Raw genomic sequence first — 14236 nt, 5'->3', positions numbered from 1 at the left:
GATAGACATAATCTTTCTTATCCCCTTTGGATTTAGATACCTAAGGAAATAACCTTTTAATGGTAATGAACTGGGATCAGTTCCGCCTAAAGTTGTGTTTATAAATACATGGCCTTGACTGATTTGACTGCTTTTCACTTTTATCATTAAATAAAAACATATTTTTAACTTCATTAAGACAATTGAAAGTTTATTGGCATTGACTGTGGGAGGTAAACTTCGATATTGTGGACTGTTTAAAAAGGGGATCAATGTATATAGACAAATAGAGTAGGGGAAATACCAATTATACAGTATAATAAACTAGCAGCTATATCCGTGCCTTGAAACGGGGTCAGTATGCAAAAGAGGCAATATTGGTTCTTCGGAATTGCATTAAAAATGGTTTCACTCCAACCATTTAATTTAAAACTAAATTGAACTTGATAATCGTGGGTCCGAACAAAATATGAACGAAGTCTGGATTCATATAGATTGCGTATAAATAATATAAATTCCGAACAGAGACTGTATCAACCAAAATCATATAATAAACTTATTGATACTTAAACTTCTGTTATCTAATGATGATGTCATGTAAAGGTAACTAGAATTCATAGACCAAAATATCTTATCGCTTTTTTAAGTGGACCCAAAGAAAATAGCTAAAATAACGTCCTATTCTCCCAAGTTTCAGCACTTAAATGCCTAATCCTCAATCTCTCTGAATCCGTAAATTATGTTTTAAGTAAAAATGCAAGATGTTTTCCAAATGTATGAAATCTATTATCGATCAGTGTAATTATAATGGGAAATTTAACGAATACAACTATCAGCAGTTCTTAAAATTGTTGCATTATTTTGCATCAATATCACTATCGCTCGACCTTTCTTCATTAATGTTGTCCGTCACCCAACCAAAAGGAGTGATTCTTGTCACCGGCTCTTCAGCAGCTTTTTTATTTTCAGAGTGTTTCTTTTCAGTTGATAATGAAGTTTCTTTACCATCATTTTGTAAGTTTACATCTTCAGAAGCCTTTAAGTTAGATAATTCTCTTGTTTCTGATTTTCTCATCTCAGTTGATTGCATTTTTGCCAACCCTGTCATTGGTTCCTCAGTTTCTCTTCTACTTTGAGTACTTTCTCTTTTAGGAATTGACGAGGTTTTCAATAGGCCATTCTGCAAATTTGTATTCCTGCTAACATTTAGGTTTGACGTATCTGATTTTCTCAAGTCATTTGATTGCGTTTTCGTAATTCTTGCCATTGGTTCTTTAATTTCCCTTATGATTTGAGAACTTTCTTCTTTAGGAATGGATGAGGTTTCCTTTAGATCATTCAGCAATTTTGCATTTTCGCTAACCTCTAAGTTTGACTTTTCCATTGTCTCTGATTTTCTCAAGTCATTTGATTGCGTTTTCGTAATTCTTGCCATTGGTTCTTTAATTTCCCTTATGTTGTGAGAACTTTCTTCTTTAGGAATGGATGAGGGTTCCTTTAGATCATTCAGCAATTTTGCATTTTCGCTAACCTCTAAGTTTGACTTTTCCATTGTCTCTGATTTTCTCAAGTCATTTGATTGCGTTTTCGTAATTCTTGCCATTGGTTCTTTAATTTCCCTTATGTTGTGAGAACTTTCTTCTTTAGGAATGGATGAGGGTTCCTTTAGATCATTCAGCAATTTTGCATTTTCGCTAACCTGTAAGTTTGACTTTTCCATTGTCTCTGATTTTCTTAAGTCAGTAGATTGAGTTTTTGTATTTATTGCCATTGGTTCTCTAATTCCTCTTTCATTTTGAGAATATTTTCTTTTTGGAGCTAACGAGGTTTCTTTGAAATCGTTTTCAATTTTTTCCTCCTTGTTAAGTGGCGTTTCTCTGGATTCTGATATCCTTGAGTTAGTTGGTAGTTTTTTAGACTTCAGTGTCATATTTTTTATGTCACCAAAAGAGTACATACAGTTATCGTTGAAGGGAGACCTGTTGGGCTTTTTTTTTGTAACTTTATCTTCAGATCTTTTTGGTTTTTGTTCATTTGTTGTGAGTGATTCAGACTTCAAAACTTGTTCTTTGTCCTCTTCTTTGATGATTGACGCGGTTTCTTCTGTCTTCATGTCATCTGCATTTGCCTCTTCGTGAGAATATTTACCTATCATATTATCTGTTGAGTTTTGCATATCGTTATTATTATTATTACCCTCTTTACTGTCATTAGGTCTATCATTTACGCTGATATCTTGATTCGGTTGTATATTTTTAGTTTCTTTTCCTGGAACACTGCTACCATCACAATTATCTTTACGGACGTTAGATACAATACAATTCTTGATTTCTTCTGCTCTTTCCGGTAACAGCAGGATTATCAGCAGAACGGCTGTTATTATTATCAGAACTACCAAAATCATCCAAGACCAAATCGACACATCGTTTTTCTGAAACATACATCCATTCAAAATCTGTAATTAAAGAAAAACAATTAATTATCAAAACATATTACGAAAGTTCTTTCTTTAGGCATAAGTCATACGATGATTTCACACTATAGTTTAGTTACAGAACAAAAAGGTTCAACCTAGACTAATACGTCATGTAGTCAATATTTATTAACATATTTTAAATCCAATCACAAATATTACACATACGGATGATACAATGTTTAAATGTTTGATAGTATAAATTATGCTTGTGTGATTAAATGGTTCTCTTAAACAGAAGAAACCAAGTATTGTAAAACACGCACTCTAAAATGTACAATCAGCCTAAAAACCAAAAATTAAGCTATTCTAATACGTAATTTATACGAGGACCACTAAATTTAACTCACCGCCTTAAACATTCCAATGCAGTAATTACTAATACAAATTTCAAGTGCTCCATCAAACTTTGGTACTTTCATTTTCTGTTTTCTGCAAAAAAATTATCAAATAGTAATTTAGAGTATTGGTTATTATTTAGCAACACTGATCGAATGGCGGTCGGTAAGGATCAAAACGGACCATCGGACTTCGCCATTGTGTGCTAGGACAGCTAACCCTTATTCCTACGAAACAAAATAAATCTAACAATTCAACCAGACAATTTTTCACGTAAGAACACTTTCCATGGCTTAAAACTAGGCCTAGCTGCTATTGGTCATTGGGAAATAAATCGTCAAAACAAAAGAAACAGCATTCTATTGACCAATAATATAGCTACACAAAAATACATTGAATCAATTGAATTAGGGATGCAAATTAGAAGCTTTTACTTTATGTTACTCTAGCTAGGTGGCGTTACAAGGAATAAAGAAAAGAGGAATGCAAAGATATATTATTATAACATTGCATGTCTCACTATAATGCACCTGCAGTTTTGCTATTCGAAAACTACGTTTAACTTTTGCTTTAGTTTAGTTTGTTACTATTTTTGACTTTTTATGAAGTAATATGCCCCACTATAGGAATAAAAATTCTGAAATTGCCCATGGTATACGCTAAGAAGTAGCTATTATTGAAAAGTGCATCCATGGTAACGCAAAATTTTCTTATACTTATCAAAGTCTCCAAAGGTTTAATTGAACTGAAAACCCTTCTTCTTACATAGTTGGTTCTGATAATTGTTTAGTTTTGTTTCTGATAGTATCTTACCAAGAAACGTTTGGGTACTTAAGAATTTTCGTTCCGATAGTTCAACGAAAATAATATACAACTAAAACAGTGATATTTAGATTAAATACGTTTTTAAATATTAAAATACATCTTGGGTTTATGAAACTTACAAATTTTGATACTTGACCTTTACATTTCATTTCTATAGAAACAGTATGATAAATTGATGAACCACTGGTCTTTATAAGGGATGGTCACCTTAACATCACAATAATCAGCACCTTACACATTGTAATAACAGTTGTAATAACATGACATTGTAATAAATAAGAGGTCTTTTAAGTCCCTTCATAAATTAGGCATAGGCCTACTACAGGACATCGTATTGATGATAACGATCAGAATATTCTAGGAAGAAATTAATACAGTCAATCTTTAATTGCAATTTCTCATTCGAACGGAACTGAAGGACTCCTAACATGTAAAATCGCAAAACATAAGTCGCGAGATATTTAAATTTCCTTCGGCGAATCTTGTTGTAGAGTCCTTACTTTTATATTCCTAGAAACTGAAATAATTTATAATAAGATTCTTCTCAGTTATACGTATAGCTACTGTATTTTGTACCGCGGTGAAAAATTAGGTACTGTCAAAATTCGTCAAACTATTTTAACTATTATGTCTGTAACCTTAGCCACCAGTACAAAACTGTACGCAGTAACATGACCCATTGAGCTTTAAACGCAAACAAACTGATAAAACCATTTATCTATATTTATAAAAGATAGTATATAAATTTTAGTAGACGATTTTGTAACCAATACTTTATTGGACTTCTGATTGTCATTTCAGTTAACGTCTCAACTCGACCATTATATTACCACTATTTTACACAAAACATTAAACTAAACCACATCCGTTTAATATAACTACCTCTTAATATTTATTGGGTTTCATTCCCATGTAAATGTAAATGTGCCACAGGTGTAAATGAGGGTCGAACATTTATTCCGCAAGGACATTAAATTATTAAACTCCACGTACAGTAAAAGCAAATATATATTTCAAGTTTATTGAAATTAAATTTAACAATATTTGATGGTTTTAATTTAAACCTAATTAACATTACTTACATGTAATCACGATTTGACACTTCAATAGTTTGAATTATAATACATTTTATTTGCATTTGTATACTAATAATAGGTTAACGAATAATTGTATACTATAATGTATACATAGGCATAGTAATAATATTTGTAGGCTAACGCTAACGTTGAGCTTATATTTGTATTTTTTTAATTTAATATTTTATCTCTTATATTAAATCTCCAACTTTTCATCCACCACTTAAATCAAAATTCTTATAAAGGATTCTCAGAACAATATCTTAAGTGGTGAACTACTTCAAAAACATTTATTCCAAGAACGATACATCCGTGATACTGTTAAGTAGATAAGGCAACGGAGAGAAGAAAAGTGTTAAGCCTTTTCACGAAATGCATAATGGAACATCTACAAGAATAATTCTACTTACGCTTTTCCTCATAAATAACAAGATTTCCTTATTTATTTTGACTTTTCGTAATTCATGCTTGTTGATTTTTCAATGTTTATTTGATTGAAAACAAATGCATTCAATTGACTTGTGCTGGAAAGCTAGTTATAGAGATATTTTTAACGGTGTGTCTACATTAGTGTTTTCTTGTTAAATATAATTGCAAACGCTTTGAAGAAAATGTGCTTTAATCTCCGTGCCTAAGGAACAAAATTATCTATTTGGTATCCAACTACGAGATACTAACCAATAGGCAAGCAACACACGAAGATTTTTAGAAGTGAGGTGTGGCTATTTTATGCATATGTGATCGATATAAGGAAAAATGTTTAAACTGTCGGGCTTAACACATCTTACGTAAAGACACGTATTAAAGGGAACAGTCCAAACGTTTTCTTCTTAATAGCTTGGTCTAACTATTGTTTAATAGGATTTTGCGTTTCTAAATCATAAACTGAACTAAACAAAACTATTTACAATTTGTATTAGAACATTGCATGTTTTAGTTATAGGACATGTTCGAACGCGTGAGATATTTGAACCAAACCATTCATCACAGAACATGTCAACATGGACGCGCGTGACTCACTCCACTTGTTTTGGGTTCCAGATTAATTTGTACAAAATATGTCACAGAAAATGCTGCGTGTAATGTGGCAAAGCTCACCAGTGAGTTTGGACAAATTCGAGACAAGTTATAATCTATTTCAAAAGGTAGAGTTTTGATTGCAAGAAATACATTGCCAAAGTTATTCAATAATTACATTTTTTATACATACTTAACTGTATGAATTTGACTATATTACGTGATGACGATGCATGTAAAAGTGTAAGCATATTGAGTATTTTACTGACTAGATGGAGCTTTTTATTTAGTCCGGACCACTTATTTAAGCTAATTAGTATGGCCATCTGGTTTCATCTACGACTCATCAAAAAGCTACCGTCGAAAGATTTAAAACTCATTTGGTGGAATATTCTTATACGTATAATTCTCTTTTGATAGTTTAGACCTTCGTAGTAGGACTTTGAGGAATAATTTCATTTTCAAATTAACTAATATATTAAAGTATATATGCATTATAAATATAATATTTCTATGGTAATTAGATCTTAAAACTAAAACATAAAAAAAAACATTTTGCCAAATTCTTGTCTTGTCTACTACATCTTTAGTGTTATATCGTGACCCAACCTATTGAGGATATTGAAGATTTAAGAAAAGATCTCGTTAAGCTAAAGCAAGACATCAATCAAATACGGATGGAAATCATCCTTCTAAAAAGACTTTTGTTGCAAGATACTCAATTGAAAACGCCACCTGAACAGGATAACAAATCCAATGGCATTTGAACCTGAACTACTAGATTGTAACAGTTATTTATAGGTATGCCTAGCTTACTAAACTAATACCAAAATGGAGTAAGCTGCTAAACAGTTAAATTATATTTGTATTGACTTCAATTGGTTGATTATATTTCTTAGACCTTAGTATGCAGTGAATCTTTTTACATAAACACAGATACTTTTTGTATTTTTATAAGAATTTGTAAGGTACTTTATTGGTTTACCTTTTAATTCACATTTCAGAACTTATAAACATTTTTACAATGCAATAACCCCATGTGACCATTACTCAGATGTGTCTATATGTACATCCGATCTGTCTAAATATCCCATATGGACAGCAAACGTGCTGTTATTTTATTACCTAAGTTTAGTGCTAGGCTGCAAAAATCCTATTCGGCTTCGGACTGTAAACATCTGTTGTTAGTTAAGAGCTTTTTATACAAATATCAATTCAAATATCTACGATTTAAAAAATAAATAAGTTATATTATATATTTTATTGTAACATGTACGGAAAAATGATTAATTTACACAGTATAACACTTCTGATGAAAGTTATAAAGTACAGGGTGACCAAACAGATATATCATTTTGAACGATATAGTAATTATTTATTACTTTTAATCAATATATACTGAGTCTCTTGTGAATAGAAGAAATGTTTGACAAAAATAATTTTTCATGTACAGAATAAAATGTATAAAAAAACAAGCTGCAAAATGCACTGACCTACTCGTATTAATACATTCACTGGACCTTACAACTCATTTTTAATACAAATAATAATTTTTTATCAACTCACACGTCTAGACATAAAATAATTACATTTATACATTCCTTCATATCTGTTATAATCCAAGTCAATGTTGATTTTATAAATTCAAATAACCATACAAAAATTGTATACAAACAGTTATTACTTTTAAATTTTCATATTACCTAATTTAATTACAAAATATAATTTCTTGACAAAAACAAAAAAACAAAGAATTTTATAACCATACTAGCTGGCCCGACAGACGTCGTCCTGTCCTATTGTGGTTTTATGTCACATGCTCATTCATTTTCAAGATGAGCTCGTTCGCATGGCTCAATCACGTCCTGGTTGAAGTTCGTTCGCTATGCTCACTCACCTTTAGGTTGGAGCTCGTTCGCTGCGCTCACTTGCCTTCAGGTTAGATCGTTCGCTACGCTAACTCGCCTCCAGGTTGAAGTTCGTTCGCTACGCTAACTCGCCTCCAGGTTGAAGTTCGTTCGCTACGCTCACTCACCTTTTGGTTGCAAATTAGCTGTTCTCATAAATTAAAAATAAATATAGTGCTGCACCCTGTTGGTAAACCTATTAACTTGTTAATGCTATTGAACATGACAGAATCAAATTGTTTAGTTGCACCAGCTGTTAAGATTCTTTTCCATTTAAATATGAGTACTCATAAGGTTAACATGGGAAACTCGAGAGCCACTGGGGCGGAGCCCTATTGACGGATCTGCACCAAACTTCACACAAACCGTCCTTGAATAATGATTAATAATGCCTGAAAGTTTCATTACAATCTGTCGAGCGGTTTTGGAGTCCATAAAGGACAAACATACAAATATACAAATATACAAACATACAAACATACATTGGATTTTATATATATATATATAGAATATAGATGAAACACCAAGGAAAACCTTTTTTTCTTTTTGAGCTGACAGTTTGTATTTTGTACAAAAAACCAGTTTTGCGACAGGGCATGGACAGCTACCTCATACGGTAAATAAAATGAAATATAAAACTTTATTTCATTTAACTATTTATTTATTTATTTTGTGTAATATAAGTACAAACTTTCACGTCATCTCTATGCTAGTTTTGAATAAAAGTATCAAAAATCTTTAGGTTTTAGCTTAAATAAGCATTTCTTAACTAACATGAAAGTAAATATTAGTAGTTTTTATCTTTACATTTACATATTAGCATTTAATACATTATTTTTAAGATATATGATAATTTTGTTTGTTGATAAATAATTTGATGATTATTGCTTCATCAACTTAAAATATAGTTAATGCATTGGCATGTTCTATACACAATAGATAGTTTAGCCTAAATGTTACCCTTCTTATTACAATAATAACTAGTGGCTTTTAGGGGCAATAGCCCCTATATATGTATAAATATTTTGTCTCATGGGTTGAACCTTGAACCATTGGGTTGATCTCCATTTGTCAACTCGATCGTTTAACATTTTTGTATACAATATGTGTAATAATTATTACATGCCTGCATAATGCATTTTGTTATCTGCTCTGTTTAAAATAACAGTTTCAAAAGACTGTTCATCCGGTATTATAACAACTGTCTAATCATTAATACAACTAATGATCATTTTCAATTATAATCTTCATGACTATTAATTAAATATATATATAAATCTCTTTGAATATAGACAAATTTACTTAGATTAAACACATAGAGATAACGTCTTCCTCCAGATTGTAAAATGCTAATTACAATGACAGAAAAATATTGTATTTTGTATTTAGTTTATAACAAAATCTCTCTGAAAACAACATTTTTGTTGTATGGTATCCATTTTAATTGATTCCTTCGTCTTTATTTGATTCTAGTACTATTTTGACATCATCTGGCCGCCTTACCTGGTTAACATAAAGTTGACCATGGGTAAACACTATTTTTTTCTTCAAATAAATGCCAACTTTTGTTCGGGTTCGGCCTCGTCCTTTGCTTTAATAATAAGTAATATTGAAAGCTAATCGCAATGGGAATTGAATACTTGTAAACTTAAACGGCATATCAGGATCTATAGATATTAGTTTTATTTTCGGCATGGAAAAATAAGTCCCCTTTGCCTACTCCAGTAACCACTTCTAACTTTACACTTTGTTCAGACATACCTAACACAACAAATCGTACTCCATTAAACAATCCAGACCCTTAAAATTAGGGAAAAGTCTATTTCAAATTTATAATAGTATGCATATTACAGTACATATTACATATCATATGCTTTAAATAAAGTTAAACCACATGTTTTAAAGTAAACAAAGCACATGACCTAGATTCCCATGTTATTTAAATGTGAATTATTTTATTCCGTAACGACAGTTTGGTGCATAATTAAGAAAAATGAATCCCCAAAATTTCATGCTGAGACCTTTAAAATGAGACCTCTCCCAGCTTTCTACGTCCTCCCGTTCGCTCACAATTTCATTGTAAAATTTTGGGCTTACGGAATTAGATATATAGATACACATTGGCAAGTCAGATCAAAATTAGTTTATGATCAAGCTAAGAGGACTGTTATAAACTATAAATTTCATTCAGTAATTCAATTTAATTCAATGTAGGTAAGTCATGAATAGGAGTAATTCAACACAACTTGAAACTTGAGAACAGAAACCAGCGTAATTTTGATCTGCTAAAAGTTTTCAATAAAAAAGCGCTGTCATTTAGGACAAACCAAACAAATATTCAGAACATTAATTCATCTGGAAACATACCGAGTCGCTGATCAAATAATTGGCAAAGTTGAAACCAATAACTCCAACGTGAAAGGTGTATTTTTGCGGTTTCGCTTTTGTAAAAGAATTACTTTTGTAATCAATGTGAATCCACCAAGGAAAGATTATTATCCACCTCGTATAGTTAGATGGTTGTTCCATAAGAGTTAAAAATATATTCAATAGCCAAATATTTTACATTTCGACTCTTATTGACAAGAGGTAACAGATTACGGGTTTCAACAATTAACTTTGGATGTGTGATTGAATACATTTAGGCTATATTGTCATAGTCCTACAAACCCATTATTCGTTACAGCTAAATCTTCGACAAAACGAGAATTTCGCACAATTTAAAAACTGTTTGTGTAGCTTCTAAGATAATATCCGTTTTTGCCGTTACAGAGATGCAATGTTACTTACTCCACGAACGCAATGGAATTAGTATATATAAACTTCTTTTACTCTTCAGTTTGCCTAAATTTCAATAAATGAGTAGGCCTATAGATCGAAGTGAAATATCCAGTGTGAAACAAATATGACCAATTACAGATTTTAGTTTAAAAATGCATTTTTTGTTAATCGAGACTGTTAGAAAACTTTGTGGACAAACTTTGAATCTGTAAAAATGTAACACGTTATTGTTATCTGTAGGAACGTTATTGTTCCTAATATTTTCCCTTCATAATGCATCAAAGACGGCTATTTTCAATATACCCGTTGCCTCGCTAAAGAAGTTCTTTTACTCAAGGCATTAATTGTAATATTCTCACAGGCAAAACAAAGAAGTAAAAAATCTGCTGGATGTGAGGAGTTTAGCTGTACATGTTTATGTAAAGAACCTTTTAGTTTTTTTTTCTTAAGGGGAGTTGTCACCTTTTAACGCCCAATGAGAATGGAATACCAAGCATACCTTTAGGCGCCAATAAATTTCAGCAAACACTACTAAATTTTCACACGTATATTAGTAAAATTGTATGTGGAAAAGTTATAGGGTTTTTATTTTTTAATTTTTTTTAAGAGGTTGGCGGCCTCTTTTAACCTTGCATTTGCCCGTCCACATAGACTACAGATCTGTGCGTGGAACGGTATCCAGCAAAGCAAGGGGTGAGCCGGTACAGTACAAAGGTGAACTGTACTGATAAAAGTCTGTGGCAGTGACCAGGATCCGAACCCACGACACTGCTGCCTTGGGCCCGAAGTCCGCGACGCTACCAACTGAGCCACCGACACCGGCCGGTTTACATAGGCCGCACAAAAAAAAAAAAAAAAAAACGGCAACCAACTGCAATACGCAGAAAGGTCGTATCACAGAGCATTTACACACGACAATACAGTACATTACTTACTTCGTTTAAATTAGCATACCTGTACCATGAAATACAATTATATTTAAACGATTATCTATTTTATTACTATTCGCTTCATAGTTCTAGATTAGATTAAATTAATGTTCAATTGTGTCATCTAGCACAAGAATCATGTTTCCTATGTTCAGCACTATGAAGAACAAAAAAGAATTAACTACTATTCCAGTAAATTATAATACTACAAATATTTCAAAAAGTTAAGAATTATAAGTTTTACACAATCAGGATGTTAATTACTTGGATGTTTCTTCACACAAATAAAACTTTATAAACTTGATTGTGACTTATGAAGTAGTAAGTTGTAAGAAATAATAATGCGATTTTCACGAAATAAACATTTATACAGTAGTTAAGAGGTGACATTATTATTCTTCTCACTCACTTTCCCATCCAATCTTTGGTAATTGAGATTGTAGTATTTGACAGAATTTTCGTTATTATTACTATTATTTTCTTTTTTATCTTCGTCAGGGAGAATGAATTCCTCTTTGATATAAGTTATTTTGATGTTATCATTGCCAAAATTTCGAGGAGTATTATTACCATCATGTTTAGTAGAAGAAGACTCTTGAATCCCAGTAGGTAACTCTCTATCAGCAGACGTTTGATTGTTTGCATTATCATTAGAAGTAGTAGGAACATCTCTTGTAGAACCTTGACTATGCGAATCATCTTTTACACCATCGAGGTTTTGTGACTCATCTTTCTTCGCTAAATCTTGAGATATCTGAGGTGAAGATGTTTTATTTTCTTCCTCGTCTTTCTCCTCGTCAGATTCATCCTCTACCTCATCAGTTTCATATTCACTCATCTTTCCAATCTTATCGTCACCATGCTCTTCTTTGTCTTCATTCTTTGGTTTTATTTTCTCGTCCTGTAAAGGTTGACGTCGTTGCTCGGACCGGGTTTGAGTACTGTTTTTATCTCCTTCCACATAGGTTATCCATAAGTATATCAGGTAACAAGTTAGTACAACGATTATCAGTGATACTAAAAGTAGACAAACCACGGTTGAGAACCAGCTCTGTAAAAAAAATGTTTTACTGGACAAAATAAAAAATACTTGTCAATTACTGAATACTAAATTACAATAGCATCACATGATCTTTTTGCATTTAAAGCTCTTGAAGTTCATGATTTGATAGAGAGAAAATGATAGGCCTACATGGTGTTCCGAGTTTCATAAGTAATACCTTGCTAATCCAATATGTGATTATCAGAAACATGTAATCTAGCATAGGCTAGGATTATTTACACCTATTATGCCTCCCAGGCGCATTTGATTTATTTTGCTAGCAATTGGCTAAGGTAGAGCGAATTGATAATTGCTGACTAGCTCTATTTTATGGTGTTTGTTTTTCTAGAAAATTAAAGTCTTTGAGTACTCAGCAAACCGGAACTTTCTGCAATCTTACAATGCCAAAGTCCCGAACAGATATTGAACCAGAGAGTAGTTTCTGTGATAGTGGTTAGCGATTGTCATTAATACTTAACGAAAAACTGGAAATAATTCATACTTTTTGTTTGTAAACTCCACAGCATACATCTTGCACACAATACTCTGGATATTGACCCTCTTCAACCTGAAATATATAAAGTTAGATTAGGCAGTAGCTAGCATTTGTAAAGTAGACATTTTCCTGACTAGTTCAACTTATCAACGCAAGCATGCAAACATGAAAAAATTAACCAATTGCTTCTTATTTGAAAGTACAGCTTTGGTCTTAAAAGCTATACAAAACACTGCTTTTGTATTTCATTTAATTAATTATGCTTTGGTTGGTTAGGAAAGGAACATAATGAATAATTACTGTTAATCTTTAGGCTGCAATGCCTCCTACGTTTGAATTTCAAGCTAAACTTAAAAACAGTGTGAGTGGAGTAATATGTTCTGTGTAGCATTGTTACTAGAGTAAATAGTAATACATTTAACCAGGACCTTTATTGAAAGCCTGGTTATCAAAGACAGCTAAAGTTTAATTGAACTTTCTTAACATCAAACTGGTCATTTTATTGTTAGGCAAGTTCTCAGACTACACAGCCGCATAGCTGAAGATACACGAGAAGTGCAGTAAATAAATAACATTTAAGTGGTCTTATTTAGATTAGGCTATCAATAAATACTGCTTGAAGACCTATTATTGGGATTATTACTGGACATAGCAGCATATTAATTAGATTAACCAATTAATTAATCGGGTTTTAACAAAATATTATGATTCTGTACCCAATTATTATTAATGTGACATTTTTAACCTTGACGTCTACTCTATGACTTTATCACACCACTATAGTCATAAAAGACTATAGTCATAAAACACCACTGGACTAAACACCTGCTTTTTTGTATTTTCTACGTTTCCAAGCAACAGAAGCTAAAACATTTTTGTCATGAATAAAGCTAATAAATATCATAAAATATTTAAATGACATAGAAACAGGAAAATCTTTACGAAATATAGATCCTATTTAACCTCCATTGACCAAATAATGCGTTAATTGGCAATTACGGGACGTCTAGCTAATTCAAGAGTATTATGCTTTATAATTTATTGATTACCTCTAAGTGGCAGGTAAATTTCTTTTTGCCCTCCATTTTCAACGTGTTTATAATTAACCTCTTTCAAAAGTTTACTCTGAATTTAAACATGATAATTGCACACTTTCTGGAACCTGAAGACGCGAAACTATAACCGTGGTAACGCGACTAAAAATACATTGCCTATCTTACAATTCGTCAAATGTCTTACACACTTAATGAAAAATATCATAGAGAAAATGTATATTATAGAAAAAAATCATTTCTACAACAGTCTTCAAAATGTTACAAAACGAAATATTATCTAAATCAAGTAAGGTAAATTTAGGTTAAAAATGTCCAAC

The 14236-nt window shown here is 31.8% G+C and overlaps 2 protein-coding genes across 2 annotated transcripts; both read right to left on the bottom strand.

Annotated features, from left to right (window-relative positions):
* Positions 1-835: 835 nt before the first annotated feature.
* Positions 836-2134, bottom strand: LOC128999438 (protein CASP-like). Its single transcript, XM_054425959.1, has one exon. The coding sequence runs from the start codon at positions 2132-2134 to the stop codon at positions 836-838; it is 1299 nt and encodes a 432-aa protein (XP_054281934.1).
* A 9549-nt stretch (positions 2135-11683) lies between these two features.
* On the bottom strand, positions 11684-14029 carry LOC129001876 (uncharacterized protein DDB_G0287625-like). Its single transcript, XM_054429332.1, has 3 exons — positions 13914-14029; positions 12871-12936; positions 11684-12377 (listed from the first exon to the last, which is right to left on the bottom strand). Exons 1-3 carry the CDS (start codon positions 13947-13949, stop codon positions 11703-11705), a joined length of 777 nt encoding a protein of 258 aa, XP_054285307.1. The 5' UTR covers positions 13950-14029; the 3' UTR covers positions 11684-11702.
* Between the last annotated feature and the right edge of the window lie 207 nt (positions 14030-14236).

The sequence above is a fragment of the Macrosteles quadrilineatus genome, unplaced genomic scaffold, assembly GCF_028750875.1.
Source record: "Macrosteles quadrilineatus isolate MER2022 unplaced genomic scaffold, UCM_ALF_1.0 Scaffold_8__2_contigs__length_117827958, whole genome shotgun sequence".
NCBI classification, from domain to species: domain Eukaryota; kingdom Metazoa; phylum Arthropoda; class Insecta; order Hemiptera; family Cicadellidae; genus Macrosteles; species Macrosteles quadrilineatus.
Note: the sequence above shows the minus strand (reverse complement) of the source record. Positions and strands in the feature narration are given on the sequence as shown.

Bases quoted from the DNA above. Each gene is read 5' to 3' on its own strand.
- LOC128999438 (XM_054425959.1), bottom strand. From the start codon at position 2,134: ATGATAGGTAAATATTCTCACGAAGAGGCAAATGCAGATGACATGAAG.
- LOC129001876 (XM_054429332.1), bottom strand. From the start codon at position 13,949: ATGGAGGGCAAAAAGAAATTTACCTGCCACTTAGAG. The intron at 12,937-13,913 runs GTAATCAATAAA...TATATATTTCAG, and splicing joins AATTTACCTGCCACTTAGAG to GTTGAAGAGGGTCAATATCC. The intron at 12,378-12,870 runs GTATGAATTATT...TTTTTTTTACAG, and splicing joins GTGGAGTTTACAAACAAAAA to AGCTGGTTCTCAACCGTGGT.